The sequence below is a fragment of the Moschus berezovskii genome, chromosome 27 (assembly GCF_049115385.1).
Source record: "Moschus berezovskii isolate FMDL1 chromosome 27, NW_MosBer_1.0, whole genome shotgun sequence".
NCBI classification, from domain to species: Eukaryota; Metazoa; Chordata; class Mammalia; order Artiodactyla; family Moschidae; genus Moschus; species Moschus berezovskii.
In genome coordinates, this window is record NC_142486.1 from 18,387,377 (window position 1) to 18,408,637 (window position 21,261).

Genomic DNA, 21,261 nt, shown 5'->3' on the forward strand with positions numbered 1-21,261 from the left:
TGTAGCCCACCAGGCTCCTCCGTGCATCGAATTCTCCAGGCAAGAATACTGGAGTGGGTTGCCATTCCCTACTGCAGGGGGATCTTCCTGACCCAGGGACTGAAAACTGCATCTCCTGCATTGCAGGAGGCTTCTTTACTATCTGAGCCACCTGGGAAGCCCTTGCTCATAAAACAAGGCTCCAAACCAGTCATCCCACAGTACATTCTTCTGATCAAGCAGGCCCTGCCTTCTTTCAAATAGGTGTGGATGTGTACGTGTGGCACAGTTTTATTTGTATCTTCTTTTGCTTTGGTGGTTTAGTCACTAAGTCATGTCTGACTCTTGTGACCCCATGGACTGTAGCCCACCGGGCTTCTCTGTCCATGGAATTTTTCAGGCAAGAATACTTGAGTGGGTAGACATTCTGTTCTCCAGGGCATCTTCCCGACCCAGGGATGGAAGCTGCCTCTCCAGTATGGCAGGGAGATTCTTTACCACTGAACCACCAGGGAAACCCTTTTTACTTTGGTAGTAAAGGGATATATGCTGCCTTCAACTCAACCACCATTTTTTTAATCTGGAAAAAAACTGTCAGATTGTTTCTGAATCTTGCACATCAGTCTGTTCCTTGCCAGGATGGGTTCAGAGGGGAGGACCCTGCACCCTTTACAGGAACTGCTTCCTTCGTGCTATTTCAAGAATCATCCTGCCCTGCAGAATTCCCTGGCAGGGTCGATAACCTGGGTCGTCCTGGCTATCCCAGGGAAGGGATACTCCCAGAATTCAGGGGGGTGGAGGTGGAGGTGGGAATGGAGGTAACCAATACAAACACACCATCAAGATCCATCAATCAGATTGCATTAAGCTTTATAACAACACAGTTTTCAGTTAGCGGGAGAAATGACAGTTTAATAACAGTTGAACAGATTTCACTCCCTCCCCCCACTCATACATATTTCCAATTTTGCTAGAACAGTTCCTGGTTCTGGAGATCTGTGAAGAGTGTTTTATGTCAAATGCTGCATTGTAATGGAATCAAACTAATGGGAAGGGACATTTGACGCAGCAGCCCTTGATGGGGGTGTCCGCAGACAGCCCTTACCCTCCCCCACCCCCTGACACTGGGTCTGACAAAAGGAGTCAGCCTGCTTGTTGCTGCCCCAATATACGCCATCTCTGAATCGAGCAAACGAAGCATGAGATGACCACGAAGGGGAGATGGTGGGACAAAGAGAGAGATGGTGATCAAACCCCTGTGGGTTGGGTTGCTAAAGGTTATTCATGACAAAAGACATGCCAGCTCTCTGGTCCCTGCCCCTCTGGGGACCCTAAAGGACAGACCCCCTCCAATTGCTTGTCTCAGATCCATGCTGCTGAGGGTCTCAGAGATGGAGACCTCCCACCAAGAAGACTGGTTTTCTTTTTTCACTCCCAGAGATGGCATTCATCTTTCCCAACCTCAGAGCTCTGGGCTCAGCTGCAACTCCCTTGCTCTAAGAGCAGTCCTGTGAGCCTGATTCTAAGGAGGGCCTAGGCTAAGCTTCTTCACCACCCAGGATACTCATGAAGAGAGGGACCCAACTGCCCTTGGAAGGCTCTTAGAAGGAAGGCTTCCAGGGATGTCAGCTTTTTTTTTTTTTTTTTTGGTGAGGAACGTGCATGCCTCTTCCTTCATCAGGTGAAGAGTGAGGAAGTCAAGGGTTGTGGGATGAGACCTTTAAGGAGAAGGCTTGAGACCCCTTAAGAGGGAGGACCTTGCTCCCTAGGAGTCCTGGAGCAATCAGCCACAATTAGTAATCTGGTGAAATGCCAAAGCAGAGGTTGACTGAGCAGGCGGCCTTTGCCAGATATGGGGCTAGAACTCGGGCTTCTCAAACTAAACTGAAAGGCCCCTGCCCAAAGTAGACCTTCCCTTCTTTCTTATCATTTAAACAAACATTCATGGCACTGTCTCTGACCTTGACAGCTATTTATCCTGTCTTCAGACTAGATTAACCAGCAGAAGACAAGAATTAGCAGTGGATTCTGGTGGCCAGCTGGTCAACCAGATGCTGCTACCCAGGCAGGCCTGGTACCCTATGAGCAGGCCAGGGGATCCATCTCTCTGCCTAAGCCAATGGCGTTGGAAGCAATCCTGACTGGACAAAGGAGGACATTAGCTTAGCACCCCAGCAAGGCTGAGGCTGCAGACCCTGGGGGATTCAGGACTCAGGTCAGGAGCCTCCCTAGCAACTCGCCAGCCTTCCCACCACATCGCGAGCCTCATTTGTCACCCTCTTCCTGTTCCCACTGGAAATCTTGACCAGTCATTTGGTAAAACATCATGTTGAAGGGTTTGTAGAACTTCCGCAGTCTGTGGATCACATCCGGGTCAATGCGAGGATGAGTCCGACCCTTGCTCTTGCCTAAGCACCTGGGGGCACTGCTGTCTTCTGGCTTCTTTAAGCAAGGGAACCCCTTGGTTTTGTTGAAATAGAAATGTTTCTCAGTCACAACACGCTTGAGGCCTAGAAAATCCTGTACTTTGGCCATTTCCCCGGCGGGGTCCACTATGAGTCGCTCACCACTGACGAAGAGGATCTGAGAGAGGGGGAAATACTGGAGCCAGTTTTCCAGATGCAGAGCATAGATCCCTATTCGAATGGCGCTCCAGGAGGCGTCGATCAGCCCTAGGGTCCGATTTTTGAAGGCCAGCACCTCGAAGGTGGGGATCTCGGGCTTCTTTGACAGTGTCTGAGTATAGTCGGAGATGGCCCTGGTCACAGGGTTCCTCACCACCACGATGAGTTTGATGTCCTTGGCCATGGAGTGGATGCGCTTGGGAGCCTCGTTTGTCACAAAGTAACTTGGCGTCTTCTCCATGGTTAACTGCCCATCCAAAGTCTTGGGCATCACATTTCTAGAAGAAGGAGGAAAACAAAAGAGTGGTTATTCCTATCCAGTCCCACCAAACATATGATATAAACAGCTCAGTGGGGGAGCTACCAAATAAAATTCATGTACACTTGAAAGTTCTTTTCAGACGTGTTATTTACTGTCGTGTCTGACTCTTTGCGACCCCATGGACTATAGACCCCTGAGCTCCTCTGTCCGTGGAATTCTCCAGGCAAAAATATTGGAGTGGGTAGCCATTCCCTTCTTCAGGGGATTTTTCCTGCCCCAGAAATTGAAGATGGGTCTTCTACACTGCAGGCAGATTCTTTACCATCTGAGCCACCAGAGAAGCCCTTTTTAGACTATATGCCCCACTATAGTTCTGATTAAAGTATTTTCAAAAAAGGCAGCAAAAAGCCTGTGCATTCTTTCTTGGGAATGTTATACACCTGGCATTTAAATTGCAGCTCTGTGTCTTGCCAGCTATGTTTAACCTAGTTGGACTCTTAATTTCTCTGCGTATTAGTTTCATAATCTCTGAAATAAAGATAATGATAGCACCTACTTCATATGGTTGTAAAAGGATTAAAGGAGATAATGCTTTTAAAGCATTTAGCACAGAAGCTGGCATGTGTAAGAGCCTAATAAATCAAGGATAGGATTGTTGTAGTGGCTTTCAGAAACTGTTTGAGCTCAGCAAGACCTCAAAGGTGATCTAGCCTAAGGGTTGGCAAACTACTACCTGCCTCCTGGTTTTGTATGGCCCACAGGTAAGAATGACTTCTCCTCTTTAAAGTGAAGTGAAAGTGAAAGTCACTCAGTCATATCCTACTCTTTGCGACCCCATGGACTGTAGTTCGGATGGGGGAAAAACAAAAATAATAAGACTAACATTTTGTGGCACATGAAAAGTGTATGTAATTCACATTTCAATGCTTATAAATAAATTGTCCTTGGAACATGGCCACTCATTCCTTTCTGTAAAGTCTGCGGCTGCTTTTTGCATCTACATCAGCAGAGCTGAATAGCTGCAAACAGAGACCATATCACATGCAAATCTGAACATATTTTCTAACTGGCCCTTTAAGATATCATTTGCTGACCTGATGATAGACAGGGAGGCTTGGTGTGCTGTGATTCATGGGGTCGCGGAGAGTCGGACACGACTGAGCAACTGAACTGAACTGAACTGAACTGACTGAACCTAGATGAAAAGGGTCCATCTAGTCAAAGCTATGGTTTTTGCAGTAGTCATGTGTGGATGTGAGAGTTGGACTATAAAGAAGGCTGGGTGCCAAAGAATTGGTGCTTTCGAACTGCGGTATTGAAGAAGACTCTTCAGAGTCCCTTGGACTGCAATGAGATCAAACCAGTCAATCCTAAAGGAAATCAATCCTGAATATTCACTGGAAGGACTGATGCTGAGGCTCCAATACTTTGGCCACCTGATGTGAAGAGTCGACTCACTGGGAAAGATCCTGATGCTGGGAAAGGTAGAAGGCAGGAGGAGAAGGTGACAATAGAGGACGAGATGGTTGGATGGTATCACCGACTCAGTGGACATGAGTTTGAGCAAGCTCCGGGAAATGGTGAAGGACAGGGAAACCTGCTGTGCTGCAGTCCATGGAGTCGCAAAGAATCAGATATGACCGAGAGACTGAACAACAACAAACCTAGTCAAAAGGTTTCCGTGGTGGCTCAGAGGCAAAGAATCTGCCTGAAATGCAGGAGACTCAAGTTCAATCCCCGGGTCGGGAAGATTCCCTGGAGAAGGAAATGGCAACCCATGCGAGTATTCGTGCCTGGGAAATCCCATAGACAGAGGAGCCTGATGGACTACAGTCCATGGGGCAGCAAGTGAGTCGTATATGGCTGAGCGACTGAACACACAATTGTCCAATCTAGTCCAAAGGCGTCTTTATGCAAACGAGGAAGAGGAAGCCCAGAGAGAGGGAATCAGGCAGGTTTTGTGCGTTCAGCAAGCTGAATCACATCCCTGAACCTTATTATCTTCATTTTCAAAATCCTGAAACTTACCTCAAGTTCTGCTGAGAATGAAATGAATGACACATGTCAATAGTGTGACATACAGTGTGACAACATCTAGCACAGAACTGGTTTCAAACATGGGATTTCTTCCTTCTTGGCTCCCAAGTTTGCTCAGTAAGGCCCTGATAGGTCCCAGATGCGTGTGCTCAGTTGCTTCAGTTGTGTCTGACTCTTTGTGACCCACTGGACTGTAGCCCAACAGTCCCGTCTGTCCATGGGATTCCCCAGGCAAGGATCCTGGAGTGGGTTGCCATGGCCTCCTCTAGGGGATATTTCCAACCCAGGGAGCGAACCCACATCTCCTGTGATTCCTCCTTTGCAGGTGGATTCTTTACCGCTGAGCCACTGGGGAAACCTGATAGATCCCACCCCAGGTCCCATATCTCTTGGTTTCCTTCCCAAGGTTGCTTCTCAAACCCATCCGTCCATCTCTGTTCACCTTCAGAGTGATCTTATCTTATTTGGGAGCTTCAAGGGACTAAGAGTTTGATGCTATTGGTTCTCCAATACCAATGTGACCGGTCTATCAGTGAGAAAATGAGGCTCAAGATCCTATTATACAGTCAATTTGCTGTAGGCATATGTGGACCAAAGTTAATTGACGATAAACCTATTCCATACCTGTTGGTACAGCAGGCCATCTGCCACCATGTACTCCATTAAGTCTATTCACTTCTGAGCCTTGCACCAAAGTGGTACATTTAGGATTACACAAGACCTCTTTGTTATGATGACACGCTTTTAAATGTCTCAGCTAATAAAACTTAATACAGACGAAGATCCCTCAGCTTCCCCTACCATAATTAAATTTATTTACTATCGCCTGTGTGGAGAAAGAATGACTTTTCTTTTATCTCTAATTCACATGCTCTGTCAATAATTAATTGCTACTGGGTTTTGAGCTTTCTCGGCAAGCACTTTTATTAGGCAAGAGGAATGTGCCTCTTGTCTAATGCAGAGATATTCACATGGAGTTTGACGTCGTTTGGGTATAATGATTGGGCAGTGAGCAGTTTTCAGATCAAAGCAATAGCTCTGGCCGTAAGTAATCATACTCATCTCGAACAGACATTGTCTCCCCAGTATTTCGAACGTCTTCACATTTGTGTGCCTCTTTGGTTTTTGTCAGATTTAATTATGCTGCTTGGAGGGGCAGTAGTTTTGGGAGAGTCACACTTGTCTGATTTCAGAGTTCTGACTACCCATATCACCTTGATGAAGTGACTAAACTAACCAGTATTCTTGGGCTTCCTTTGTGGCTCAACTGGTAAAGAATCAGCCTACAGTGAGGGAAACTTGGTTTTGACCCCTAGGTTGGGAAGATCCCCTGGAGAAGGGAAAGGCCACCCACTCCAGTATTCTGGCCTGGAGAATTCCATGAACTGTATAGTCCCTGGGGTCGCAGAGAGTCAGACACGACTGAGCCACTTTCACTTTCACAAGCCACTCTGACTCTCCATTTTCTCATCCAAAAAATAGGGTTAATAAGTGAAAGTGTTAGACACTCACTTGTGACTGACTCTTTGTGACCCCATGGACAGTAGCCCCCCAGGCTCCTCTGTCTGTGGAATTCTCCAGGCAAGAATACTGGAGTGGGTAGCCATTCCCTTCTCCAGGGGAATCATCCTGACCTAAGGAGTGAACTTGGATCTCCTGCATTGCAGGCAGAGTCTTTACTGTCTGAGCCACCAGGGAAGCCCAGGGTTAATAAAAGTCCCTCTTTTATAGGATTGTAGACAAGATAATAAGGTGAATCACTTTAAATAGTGTCCAATGAATGCCAGAATTTTAAAAGCTTAAGCCAGGGGCACACAATCATTGGGACAGCAATTATTAGAGAAGAGTAAGGAGAAAACATTTACGTTTAACCAAATGGAAAAGTTGAACAATATGGAAACTAAGGAACTGATATAGAAAAAAAAAAAAGAATATTCTGATTCAAGTCTATATCATCATACTTCCTGATCAAGGGAGCTGCTATTAGTTTAGCTGGAGGTGAAGGAATATACTGATATCCCACTTTTATTCCAATTAGAGAGATTCTCTTATTTTATTATGAAACTCATGTCATAGTATAAAAATAATAAATGTTGATGCAAAAAATACTAAAGATAGATATTTTTAATACATGGCCTTTTCAGAATTTTGCTCTCAGTATATATACATTGCTCTTTTATTTTGCTGCATTTCTTTTGTTTGTTTTAGCTGCTAGGGTTTTCTTCTCATCCAGTCTCTGCCGTTGACTTCTTTAGAGCTCAGTGTTTATCTTTATGCTGACCTCGTTCAAATTCATCTCCTTCACTTCAGCTAATTGCTTCAGTCTGTCAAGATCTTTGTGGATCTTGAGTTTTTTTATCTGAAGCATCTGAGATAAATGGTATCCAGCCTGTAAGCCAGTGTATATATGGGAGTAAGTGTGTGCCTAGTTCAGTGATCAATGCAAAAAAACGGTATCCAGTCCTTATGGCTGAGACTGTAAAGAATCTGCCTGCAAAGCGGGAGACCTGAGTTCGATCCCTGGGTTGAGAAGATCCCCTGGAGGAGGGAATGGCAACCCCCTCCAGGATTTCTGCCTAGAGAATTCCATGGACAGAGGAGCCTGGCAGGCTACAGTCCACGGGGTCGCAAAGAGTGGGACACAACTGAGCGACTTCCACTTTTATTTTTCAAACCATTTTTCAAGTGTATATATACATTTTTTCAAGTGTATATAGGGAAGTAAGTGTGTGCCTAGCTCAGTGATCGATGCAAACAGCAATGAGAGGAGGGGGCTAGAGAAGGCAACAGAGAGAGTAGTGGGGAACAGAGATGCCTAAACGGCTTTGATTGTCAAGTTACAGACAGATACCACCATGCATTTGAGAGTTCCCGCATTTGGGGCACACATGGGAAAATTGTCTCATTTGTGAAATCTAAAACAATGGTACAGATGAACCTATTTCCAGGGCAGGAATAGTGACACAGACACAGAGGACTGATATATGGACACGGAGTGCGGGGAGGGAAGGTGGGATGAATTGGGAGATTGGAATTGACATATATACACTGTTATGTGTAAAAGAGCTAGCTAGTGGGAAGCAGCTATATAGCACAGGTGCCTCAGCTCAGTGCTCTGTGATGACCCTGGAGGGGTGAGATGGGGGTGGTGGGTAGGTCCAAGAGGGAGCGGGTATATGATATCTGATAGCTGATTCACTTCAGAAACTAACACAGCATTGTAAAGCAATTATACTCCAATTAAGCAAAAAGATACAACTATTGTTGGGTGAGATATACAGGAATTTTTGCCAGTAACAAGGTATCCAGTAGATGCTCAAAATCAATGAAGTAGCAGTCCCTCCTTTCCAAAAAAGATTCTGAATCAGTTATATTCATTCATTCCACAAATGCTCACATCCATGAACGGCAATATACTAGAGAACACGACAGACAAGCTCCTTTTCCCCCACAGAGCTTCCAGTACAGCTGCTACATCCGATAAAAGGAGAGTTCTCTATAGTATCACATAAATAGTTATTTTGATCAAAAGAGCAGGTATTATTACTTTTCACTTTTACAAAGAAGGAACCAGACTCAGGACCTGAAGATACTTTTTCAAAGTCTCACTGGGTGAGCTTATTCTTGGCTCCTACGCTCAATGGCCAAGCAAACATCTACCCCCAGCTCCTGGCAAATAGCAGGTGCTCGGTAAATATCTGTTGAGTGAATAGATGAGCAAGCCATTAGGCTCCTGTTCTAAGGCTTTGTTGTGATAGGTTTTGCTGCCCTAATCTCACCAATTCTCAGCCCTTATCCCCTCACCAATCTACTCACCTGCATCCTTATTTCAGCAGCAATTTCTTTACCTAGAAATAGCTAGATATTTCTAGATATCTGTCTATCTAGGTATTTCTAGATACCAGCTATTTCTATATCTAGAAATAGAGCCTCCCTCTTCCTAAAAAAAAAGAAAAAGAAAAAAAAACAACTAGAGGACACAGCTCTCTAAAGTGTAAGACCAACCCCTCCCCACATGGGCTTTGAATCTTATCTCCTTCTACCTTCTCAGGAATTTTTCATCCCAACTTTCCTTCTCTCTCCTGGTTTTAGGTAAGTTCTTTTTGAGTGGATCTGACATTTCACCATGCCCATGCTCTCACATCTTTATGTGTTTGAGGAACGAGGAGGTGACCAGTCATGCCAGAGGGGAGTGAGCAAAGCTAAGGAAGTAAGAAAAAAAAAGGTCAGGGGTGTGGAGGAAAAGACCATGAGGTTGGAGGGTGCTGGTTCTTACGGGCCACGGGCAAGACACTGGGTTTTATTCCATATGCAATGAGAAACCACTGGAGAATATGAAATAGGAGAACATAAGCTTTACATCTTCAGAGCTCTTTCTCCAGCTGCTTTGCTGAGAACACACAGGTATATGGCAAGAGCAGAAGGAAGACTGCCTGCTAAGAAGCCATTGCTGGAGGGCGGGTCGGACACGACTGAGCGACTTCACTTTCACACATTGGAGAAGGAAATGGCAACCCACTCCAGTGTTCTTGCCTGGAGAATCCCAGGGATGGGGGAGCCTGGTGGGCTTCCGTCTATGGGGTCACACAGAGTCGGACACGACTGAAGTGACTTAGCAGCAGCAGCAGCAGGTCGGAGATGAGGTTACAGGGACGCTGGTGGAGAGGGCAACCTGAAGTAGCGTTCAGAATTGGGATGTCTTTAAAAAGTAGGGCCAACAGTCCTTTAGGATGGGTGGGATGTGTGTGAAGAGAGAGTGTCATAGAAGACTCCAAGGCTGTTGGCCTGATCTGATGATTAAGTAGTAGTTTATCAACGTGGAGAACACTGGAAAAGAAGCCAGTTTCAGGGGAAGAAACCAAGTCTGATTTTGGACTTGTAATCTGAGACACTAACATGGAGGAGTTGATACAGGAGTCTGAAACGCAAGGGAGATTCCAGTTGGAGGTGGATATTTCCGTCACGTGTTCACAATCCACTTGCCAGAAAAGTAGGGCGAAGGAATGTCAGAGTCTCTTTAGCTTCACTAGGAGAAGGTGGGACATGATCTTTGCCTATCTGGAGAGTCCTTCTGAAGAGACACAGGAGACATGCGTTTGATCCCTGAGTCGGGAAGATCCACCGGAAGAGGAAATGGCAACGCACTCCTGTATCCTAGCCTGAAGAATTCCATGGACAGAGAAGCCTCGTAAGCTACAGTTCAAAAGGGTCACAAAGAGTCGGACATGACTGAGTGACTAAGCACCCACCTGAACAGGAAAAGTGTTTAGACACTGATGTACAAAAATAAATTTTAACTCCATCACCAAGATTTTCACCAACTCCTTTGACTTCCTAGCATCTCTGATAACTTTTGGTGTTACACAGCTTAAAATAATGTCATTATATGGTTAGGATAATGTCATAATGAGAGAAGGAAATGCAACCCACTCCAGTATTCTTGCCTGGAAAATCCCAGGGACATAGGAGCTTGGTGGACTATAGCCTCAGGGGTCCCAAAAGAGTCAGACATGACTAAGCAACTGAACAACAAACATCATAATATGGTTGGTTCCCATGCCCTCCATGGCTAAGCTCAGTTTCTGGAAGACTTGGGCAATGTTTCGCTCACATGTGTATCCCCAGTGCTTGACACAGTCCCTACTGCATGGCAGCTGCCCAATAATGATGTGTGGTTGTTGGACGAATGAATGATATACAAAAGGAAACATGATCCTTGGAAGTCAGGAGAACTGGGGCAGTTTGGAGGGCTCCTCTAAGTAGCTTTCTGGTGCATGGGGTTCAGCGTTTCTGAATTCCACGTCTTCTCCTGTCTGAAGGACCCTGCACTGCAGCATGGACCATATGGTGAGAAAACACTGCATCTGTGCTTGGAACGGCTTGTTAACAGTATCTGGGGTGCCCAGAGCAGCCGCAACATCGGCATCAACACGCCATCCTGAAGCCGAGAATCATCCCGCAAGATCACACAGTTGCTCTCACAGCCCCAAATGTTTATGAGACACGAGCCAACACGCCCTCCGAGCTTCCCCACCTCCGCTCTGCTGGTGGGGGTACTGGGCCGGGCACAAGCCCCATCTGGATGCAGGTCACCATCTGGGACAACAGCTTTAACAACAGAGATCCCACAGTAGTTATCAGATGTCGTTTACTGTACGTGCTGTTTGGAGGCTGAGAGTTCAAATTCTGATACCAGATCGAGGTCTCCAAGCACTTTCAGTCACTGGGCTCCACAGCCTGGTGTTTAAAAAGCACAGACTCCAGATGAACCGAATCTGGATTCACTTACTGTGACAGAGCAGACCCTTCCCAGGACAGACCCGCCCATACCCTTTGCTTTAGTTCCTCTCTGAAGTCCCTAGATAATAGTAACTGATGCACATTTCCTGAGTTGTTTTACAGATGCTAAAAATGAAAGCGAAAGTGAAGTCACTCAGTCATGTCCGACTCTTTGCGACCCCGTGGACTGTAGCCCACCAGGCTCCTCCATCCATGGAATTTTCTAGACAGATGCTAAAACTCCCACCAAATCAGATGTTAACTATCAATACTAGTTATCTAGTCATCAATACTAGATAACCATGAGCACATAGCCCCCAGGCTTCTCAGAGCCTAAGGACTGGCAATGTTAACCTCTATGATGCCACCATCTGATTGGCTGATACTTTACCATCAGTCAATCAGAGAATTGTACACAAGCAGATCACGTACCCTGTGATCGCCCTCCCTCTCTTAGCCTTTAAAAATGCTTTCCTGAACCTCTCTGAGAGTTTGGGTGTTTTGAGCTCTAGCTGTCATGGACTCCTTGTGTGCTGCCATGCAATAAACACTGCATTTTCCTTCCCCACATCCAGCACCTGCTGTCAGTAGGTCGGTTTTATTTTGGGTGGGTGAGTGGACCTAAGTTTGGTTCAGTAACATTATTAGCCATGTGACTCAGGGCAAATTACTAACCCAATATTTTGTGGCTCCACTGCATAATCTGGAAAAATAAAAAGCCGTCATATTGATAACACCTATTTCTTAGGGATTTGGGGAAGGTTAATCAGAGAAGGCAATGGCAAGCCACTCCAGTACTCTTGCCTAGAAAATTGCATGGACAGAGGAGCCTGGTGGGCTGCAGTCCATGGGGTCGCTACTAGTCGGACACGACTGAGCGACTTCACTTTCACACATTGGAGAAGGAAATGGCAACCCACTCCAGTGTTCTTGCCTGGAGAATCCCAGGGACGGGGGAGCCTGGTGGGCTGCCGTCTATGGGGTCGCACAGAGTCGGACACGACTGAAGCGAGTTAGCAGCAGCAGCAGCATACGAGTTAATGGGCTTCCCCGGTGGGGCTAGTGGTAGAACCTGCCTGCCAATGCCGGAGATGTAAGAGACATAGGTTTGATACCTGGGTCAGGAAGATCCCCTGGAGGAGGTCATGGTAACCCAATCCCGTATTCTTGCCTGGAGAATCCCATGGACAGAGGAAACTGCAGGGTCACAGTCCATAGGTTTGCGGAGTCTGAACGACTGAAGCGACTTAGCACCCACGCACATGAGCTACTATCTGAACGAGTGCCTCAAAGATCGTAGGTTCTCAATACATTAGTTGTGAATTTTTAAAACAACTTTCTTAAAAAGGTACTACTATCCTCCCACCTTAAAGGTCAGGAAACTGAGACTCAGCGAAATTGATTTGCTAGTCCCAAGTCACAAGAGGTGGAACTGCAATTCAAACCCCAGGTCCATCCTGCACATTAGCCCAAGCTCTTAGTTACTGCCTAGCAACGTTTCACCAAACAGAGGCTCAGCAAAGTTACGTGACTGGCCCAAGGCCACACTGCTGGTAGGTGGCAAAGCTGGATTTTGAGCCTCATTATATGTGTTATAAGGGTGGGCTGTGACAGTCCCTTGTACCGCAAGGAGATCCAACCACTCCATTCTAAGGGAAATCGATCCTGGGTGTTCATTGGAAGGACTGATGCTAAAGCTGAAACTGCAATACTTTGGCCACCTCATGCGACGAGTTGACTCACTGGAAAAGACTCTGATGCTGGGAAAGGTTGGGGGCGGGAGGAGAAGGGGACGACCGAGAATGAGATGGCTGGATGGCATCACTGACTCTGTGGACATGAGTTTGAGTGAACTCCGGGAGTTGGTGATGGACAGGGAGGCCTGACGTGCTGTGATTCATGGGGTCGCGGAGAGTCGGACACGACTGAGCGACTGAACTGAACTGAACTGAACTGAAGGGTGGGCTGTCACTGACTCGCCACTGGGAGTTACAGAAACCCAGGCCAGAAGCCCTGGAAATTCTTGCCAGATCAAACTCCATTGTTCAATTTGTATCTCTCTCTGGGGTGTCATCAATGTAAGCAAATGGACACCATTATGGACGCCGAGGGAGAAGGTGATCACCCACATAAGATGTAAAGAGTCCATTCTCTCTGGAAGGGTCAGCAGCTGAGCCCGCTTTTGGCTTGCCTGAATCAGATGTACACAGGCACCTCACATTTTCCCAAATGCATTATCCGGTGGGATGAATGGTGCATAAATGAGCAATATTTTCTGAGCCCTCCTGATAAACTGTAACTCAAGAGAACGGTTGTTAGAGCAAGGGCATGAGGTAGAGCTGTCTCCTCTGCAATGAAGAAGGAAACTTAGAAAGTCAGTTGGGTACCTGCTACTTGCCCAGCACTGAGCCAGGCAATTTCACGTATTATGCTGGCTCAGCCTCACCAGTGCCATATGAATCCCTGAGCCCCTTACAGAGAGGTGGAAACTGAGTCCTAGAAACAATAAACCCTGCTCCGGACCACAGAGCTAGACCCTTTTCTGCCTCATCCTGTTGGAGTTCATGGTGCTTTTCAAAGTCAACTTTTAGGAATCTTGAAATCCCTGAAGGTGAAAAGTCAAACCCTTGGGAAACCACATTTCTTATAAAGAAGACCCAAGAAAAGCAGCCTTTGCCGGGGCCATGTGGCTAAGGACCAAATTGAAGCTGAGAAAGAAGGGATCCTGTGACAGCTCTGACTTAAGAACTAACTTGCCAAATGCATTTAAGACAGGGATTTTTCTGTTTCTGGACCTGTAACATGAAAAGTGAAAGTGAAAAGTAAAGTGAAGTCGCTCAGTCATGTCCAACTCTTTGCGACCTCGTGGACTGTGGCCCACCAGGCTCCTCCATCCATGGGATTTTCCAGGCAAGAATACTGGAGTGGCTAATACAAATTCACTCATTGACTACATCCAGTTTTGCTGGTGCTTCTTATGTTGAGTATACAGAGATGATAAAGCGGGGATGGTACCTGCCTGGCAACAGACCACAAGTTCCTTGAGGGACACACGTGAATCTCCCACTTAAAAAAAATATTTATTTACTTATTTATTATTTTTGGCAGTACTAGGTTTTCATCGTTGCACACAGAATTTCTGTAGTTGAACAAGTGGGGACTACTTTCCAGCTGTGGGGCACAGGCTTTTCACTGCGGTGGCTTCTCTTGTTCTGAACCACGGGCTCTAGGTGCACGGGCTTAGTTGCCCCGCGGTGTGTGGAATCTTCCCAGACCAGAGATCGAACCTGTGACCCCTGCATTGGCAGGCAGATTCCCAGCCACTGGACCACCAGGGAAGTCTGAGTTTCCCATTTTTGTAAAGTGACCTGTGGTTCAGATGCGGCATCTCTGTTGTGGGCAGAAGTCTCTTTTCAGACCACATTGCATCTGCCTCCAAGAGAGAGAAGGGGCTGACAGAAAAAGTGTGGGCAGAGGAGAGGCGAGGGGGTAGAGAGGAGAAGGGAAGGATGAAGGTGATTAGAAAGGAGAAGAAAGAGAAAGAAAGACGAGAGAAAGGGAAGGAGTGGGGAAGGAGGAGGAGGAAGGAAGGAAAGAAGCACCTAGGCGGTGAGGAAAGGCAAAGAATGTAAACTAACTGGAGAAGAAAACGGAAAGCATTCCAGTTTTGAATGACACACAACCCCATGGTGGGAGCCAATAGCATACCCAGATCTCAGGAATGTTTGTGGTTTCAAAGTTAGTGCCAGGCAGATACAGATATGTTAGGATTTATGAAAGAAAAAGACAAAACCATTTCATTAATTTGGCCACTTCTTGTGCCAACTCTGTGCTGAGATCAAGAGAGGAAATGAAGAGCGAGATCTCGTCCTGAAGAAGCCTTCGTCTTCTAAAATAGCAAAGACCGTCTAGGAGGCCAACCCTTGTGTCTCAGGATTCACAGAGGTCCACAGGTTTCAGAGAGGGGAATCACTGACGGAGGGCTGACTTGATTCCAGAGTCCACGATCACCTTCTTCAGAAGCTCATCAGTGGGTGCTTGTCCTGACAGAGGTGGGTGACTCAGTGTTCAACTCTGGGGTTCCGTCTCTGAACCACAACTCGCTTTGAGCAACATGTTTCGTGTCTTTGATCCTCAGTTTCATCATCTGTCAAATGGGTGTAATAACACCTCTTCCTCACTCACAGGAAAAGGTGCCTGGCACAGCACAAATATTGGTCAGTGTCCCCCCTGTTATTACTGCTAGTGTCACATAGCACGTAGTAGATGCCAACAGATCTGTATGTTGAGTGACTGAAGGAGATGAGTCCTGCTTAAATTCTGAATCTAAACACCTATACTTGGTTGCCTAATACATATGTTGTTGTTGTTTAGTTGCTAAGTTGTGTCCGACTCTGTGACCCCATGGACTGTGGCCCACCAGGCTCCCCTGTCCATGGGATCTCCCAGGCAAGCAAACTGGAGTGGGTTGCCATTTCCTTCTCCAGGGGATCGTCTCGATCCAGGGATCGAACCTGCGTCTCCTGCATTGCAGGTGGATTCTTCACCACTGAGCCACCTGGGAAGACTCCATAATACATATACCCCTCTGTATATGATAACCTTGATTCACAGAAACTGACTTCTCCAATGGGCATTGATATGACCCATTCTGAGAGCACTGAAAAACTTCTGTTTGGAATAGAATCCAGGGAATTTCTAGAAATCTCATTTGCTGTGCCATCTCAGTGCAAGTGCCCAAGCACTTGGGAAGCTTCAGTGCTAGACAGAGCTTGGCCACTTTATAGGGCCCATGCCTCAAACTGCACGAATTGCAGGCCTGCTTTTATTTCTCCTTGTCATCTCTGGCTTCTCCCAGTTCGCCCACTGGGCTTCAGCATCAACAGACCACCATATGACAGAAGCTGAATCGCTCATATGGTCTGATTTTAGAAAACACATATGGACAAAAAGCAACAATCCCTTAAAATGAATTCATGACTGAGTCATCACCACTGAATCTACATTTTTTAAATTGGCTATGTGTGTGTCCATGGGATTTTTAGATTAAGTTTACACTTATTGATTAAGTGTTTGGTATTTCTAGGGATGTGAAGGTCCTGTGCAATAATTCCCGAGCCCACAGATTGGGAAGCAGGGCTCTTAAACCTAAGCCTTTGCTTACTGACAACCTCAGCTCCATCAGCATCTTCTTATCCACAATGCTCCCTCCAATCCTTCCTCTTTCCTTATTGGCCCACCTCACTCCAGAGATTCGAAAGCAAGATGTTTCCTGATGTTAAAGGAACAGGATTACGGCTCACTTCACCTGCCTCTGACTGGGGACTCCACCCAGAATGTACTTCTCTGATAACTTTATGCATACACATTCAAAGAGTGCCCCGCCACAGAACCTCACACACCAACTTCTATCAGCTGTTTTATGGTAGCCTCTTTCCTCGGGCTCAGCGTTTCCAAGGGCAGGTGCCACGATTAACTGATGATTACAGAGATGTCAGCATTGTCTGTCTGGGCACCGTGTGCTCACGATTTAACAGATGTTGACAGGAGAGGGCTCCTCTTGGGAGGGCGGCATTCCAGGTCTCTGAACCTCACACTGCGCTCCCAGCTGTGTGTCAGCTCAGCACTGCCTCGGGGATGCTGCCAGCCCTGCTCCCTTCTCACCAGCATCCTGCGGCTGAGCCAAGCCCTCCTTGCTCCGGCTGAGTCTGCCTCTCTCACCCTTATTTATGCACATCTTAGCCCTCCTGCCTGGCTCTCTGCCTGGCTCTGCCATCCTCACCCTAAAGGACTTTGGGCTGAGACTTTCCTGGCAGTCCAGTGGTTAAGACTCCACACTTCCAATGCAGGGATGCTGGGGATGTAGGTTCCATCCCCGGTCTGGGGACTAAGATTCCACGTGCTGCATGGCGTGGCCAAATAAATAAATGATAAAAATAAATACAGGACTCTGGGAAACCTATTTAACCACCCCTAGCCTCAGTTTCCTCAGATGATGAGGATCCCAAGCAAGATCTATCTCAGAACATGTCAGGTTGAAAGGGCTGATGCTTATGATACTGCAGTAAAATGAGTGTTTGTGCCCCACCCAAATCACATGTTAAGTCCTAACACCCACTGGGATGGAATTAGGGGGTGTGGCCTTTGAGAGGGGATTAGGTCATAGGGTGGTGCTCTCATGAATAGGATTAGTGCCCTTGTAAAAGAGACCCCAGAAAGCTCCCTCCCTACTTCTGCCAGGTAAGTAAACAGTGAAAAGATAGCCCTCTCTGAACCTGGAAACAGGTCCTCAGCAGACAGTGAATCTGCCAACACCTTGATCTTGAAATTCCCAGCCTTCAGAACTGTAAGAAATAAATGCTTAAGCCACCCAGTCCATGGTACTTTTGTTACAGCAGCCCAAATAAATGAAGGCTTAGCATGGTGCCTGGAAGGAATTAACTGATCAGTACAAGTGTTAATTTCTGTTGCTGTATTTATGAACCTTGTTTATTCACTGAGCATTCACAGAGAGTGCCATATTTGGGACTGGTGCTGACGGTGAGGTCATTTCATGTTTACCTCAGGTGCACCTTAAAACAAACTTTGTTTTTGTAAATAATTTGTACTTCTCTTCCCTGTTGATGCAAGGAACCTGATCGGCTAGAGGGATAAGGCTCAGTCAAAGCACTCGATGTTTTATTGGTAGAAAATGTTGCTCAGGTCAACTCATGCCTGGCCGTGGACATTTGTAAATAACTCGATCAAGATAGAAGCATCCATCCCTACCTGACAGGTGTGAACTGTGCTGGGAAGAAGAGTGCTTCATCACACGGCCAGGCACCCGCTCTAGTGTTGAAGGAAACTTTTCTCTGATGAGAGACTGCAGCCCAGAAACCCTTTTTCTCTACGTTTGGCCAGAATGGCAGGACCTCCTGTCCTACAAACTGCCTAGGTAAGAACCTTCCATGAATGTTCTTCAGATATTTCCTTCATAGAGTTGCATCTCCAAATCAAGATCTCTAGCTTCAATGATGCACAGCACAATCATTAATTAATCAGTGCACCCTACCAGGCCTGTACTTAGACCTGACTTTCACAGCTTGGGGTGCATGAAATACTAAACAGATTTTCAAACCCATCCATCCGATCATACAACAGATGGAGAAATGACAGATAGGAAAGAAGATCAGTGCACACCTAGAAAGATATACACAAACACACACACAATGCCTCAAAGATTCTAATATTAATACCATCAGATGTTCATGCACACCCACCCCTTACAGAGTGCTTCTCTGTTTCTCTCTCTCTCCCCCCACCACACACACACACCCCTGCCTTTCCCATTACTGGCTCCTTCTCATTATTCAAGTCTTGGCTCAAACATCCCCAACTCAGAGGGCAATCCCCTTACCCAGGCACCATCTAAATCACTCTGCTTCACACTGGCCTCTTTTGCTCACTTCCTAGGGCTCCTTGTTATCTGACATTATCTTGTTTATGGGTTCATTTTCTTGTGTTTGGTCTGTCTGTCCTAAAGGAAAGTGAAGTGAAAGTCACTCAGTTGTGTCTGACTCTTTGCGACCCCATGGACTACACTGTCCATGGCATTCTCCAGGCCAGAATACTGGAGTGGGTAGCCTTTCCCTTCTCCAAGGGATCTTCCCACCCATGGATCGACCAGGTCTCCTGCATTTCAGGGGGATTCTTTACCAGCAACCTCCAAAGAAGGAAGACAGTCTGGCACTCGTGTATATCGCTGAATCACTCAGCATATCACTTAAGTGCCTAGAATTGAGACACAGGTCACAATAAATATTTGCCCAAGAACTGGAAGACAGAGAGGAAGGAAAGAAAAGACAGAGCCCAGTTGGAAAGATGAGAAGGGAGAATAAAGGAAAAGAGGAAGGGAGAAAGGGAGGGAGGTTCGGAGAGAGGGAGGAAGAAAGGATGAGAGTAAGAATGGAGAGCTGGCTTCTTGTCAGCATTCAGGTCTTCCATTAAACGCATGGCTTTGGGCTATTGTGAAAGCCAGGAGTCACATGGAAATATTTAAGTGTAAATTAATTAAAAGTAAATTGAATTAAAGATTTAATTTCTCAGGGACAGTACCTATATCTCAAGTGCTCAGTAAATACAAATGGACAATAGCTACCGTGTTGGAAGTACAGCTCTAGTACATTCCATCATCACCTAATGTTCTATTGGATGACGCAGGTCTGGTCCATCAGCTATAATTTTTGTGACATCACACAGCACGTAAAATTCATCTCTCAGAGAGGCTCCCTCTGATCATTCTACCAAAAATCAGGCCTGCTCCAAGTCACTCTCTATCCCATTGCTCTGCTTTTTCTTCTTCTTCATCCTTTGTGGCGTTGGTCAAGATTTGGAGTTATCCACTTTACTTTTTATTGGTTCACATGATTTCTGATGCCTTTCTATCTGAAATCGAACTCTGTAACGGCAGAACTTTGTCTTGTTCACTAGGTATTATATCTATCTTTAATAAAGCATGGTATATAATAGGTACCTAATAAATAACAGGGAATAAATGGATGGCCCCTGTGAATTGGCACATTCGCATTCTTACACCCTATACACTCGCTCCATGCATCCACACAGCGGGATAAGGGAGGTGAAGTAAGGGCTAAGTTGGTGGCAGGTGGGCCTCCGTCTCTTCACCACTAGTTAATGCGTCCATGCTCATTTGCTCAGTAGTGTCTGACCCTCTGTGATCCCATGGACTATAACCCGCCTGGCTCCTCTGTCTGTTGGATTTCGCAGGCAAGAATACTGGAGTGGGTTGCCATTTCCTCCTCCATGGATCTTCCCAACCCAGGGATCAAACCCTTGTCTCTTGCATCTCCCACATCGCCTTCATTGGCAGGTGGATTCTTTACCACTGAGCCACCCGAGAAACTGAGAAGGTAGAAAAGGCTGAGTGCTCATACCTGCTCTCGTCCACAGCCCAACCTCCTTCACTGCGGCTCTACACAGCTTGCCAGACTCATCAGGGGCTGGACTCAAGAGTCCTCACCAGACTCGAGCACCTGGGGGAGGGAATCTTGGGATGATCCAGGTCCACAGTGTGGAATCTGTGCTGCTGACTGGTCAAGGACGGGCATATACAATGTCACGGCCCTCATTTCATGTCCGATCAACTGCCTACAAACTTCTTCCTCTCATATCTATCTACCATGATCAGGCAGTCATTATATCAATGTGTTAAGATAGCTCGAGTTTTGGAGAATGTTTTCAGGGGGAATAAATATTCCCTTGCTGTTCTCTTTCTATGCACCTACCAAGACCCTTTCACGATAGTCCCAGCAGAGTAAGTGCCTGCTTTTGCTGAAAGATCCCAGCGAAGCATGGCACTGCCCTCAGATGATTGTGAATCTCATCTTCTGCTTGGACTCGCTTAGCCTGGTCTACAGAATTTTTGGTCCCACTCTGGAGCTCAGCACACACTTGGTATGCTGCCTGGGGAAACAGGCTTCCCTTTTACTTGTCAACCTCTCTGGATACGTTCTTTTTCAAAAATTTTTATTTAGTATTGAGGAATAGACAATTAACAAAGCTGTGATAGATTCAGGTGTGCAGCAAAGGGATTCGGGCACATACATACATGTATGCATTCACTCCCCAATTTCCCTCCCATCCAGGGTGCCACATCACATTGAGCAGAGTTCCACATCCTGTACAGTAGATCCTTGCTGGTTGTCCATTTTAAATGTAGCCGTGTGTCCATTCCAAACTTGCTAATTATCCCTTCCCCATAAGTTCTTCTTTTTTTAATAATTGTTATTTATTTATTTTTGGCCATCTGGGTCTTCGTTGTGGCGTGGGCTTTACCCTAGTTGTGTCAAGCAGAGGCTACTTTCCAGCTGCGGTGTGCAGGCTTCTTTTTGTGGTGGCCTCTCCTATTGTGGAGCTTGGGCTCCAGGGCATGCAGATTTCAGTAGTTGCGGCTCCTGGGCTCGAGAGCACAGGCTCGCTAGTTGTGGTACATGGGATTAGTCGTTCCTCGTTATGTGGGATCAGTCGTGTCCGACTCTGTGTGACCCCATAGACGGCAGCCCACCAGGCTCCGCCGTCCCT

At 46.4% G+C, this 21,261-nt stretch overlaps 1 protein-coding gene across 1 annotated transcript in view; it reads right to left on the bottom strand.

Moving 5' to 3' along the window:
- Positions 1-2,219: 2,219 nt before the first annotated feature.
- The window catches only part of HS3ST4 (heparan sulfate-glucosamine 3-sulfotransferase 4), a 493,728-nt gene continuing 474,686 nt past the window's right edge, over positions 2,220-21,261 (bottom strand). Inside the window, exon 2 of the mRNA XM_055408910.2 lies at positions 2,220-2,881. Coding sequence (XP_055264885.1) covers positions 2,245-2,881 — 637 coding nt within the window. The 3' untranslated portion in view covers positions 2,220-2,244. The remainder of the gene's footprint in view (positions 2,882-21,261) is intronic.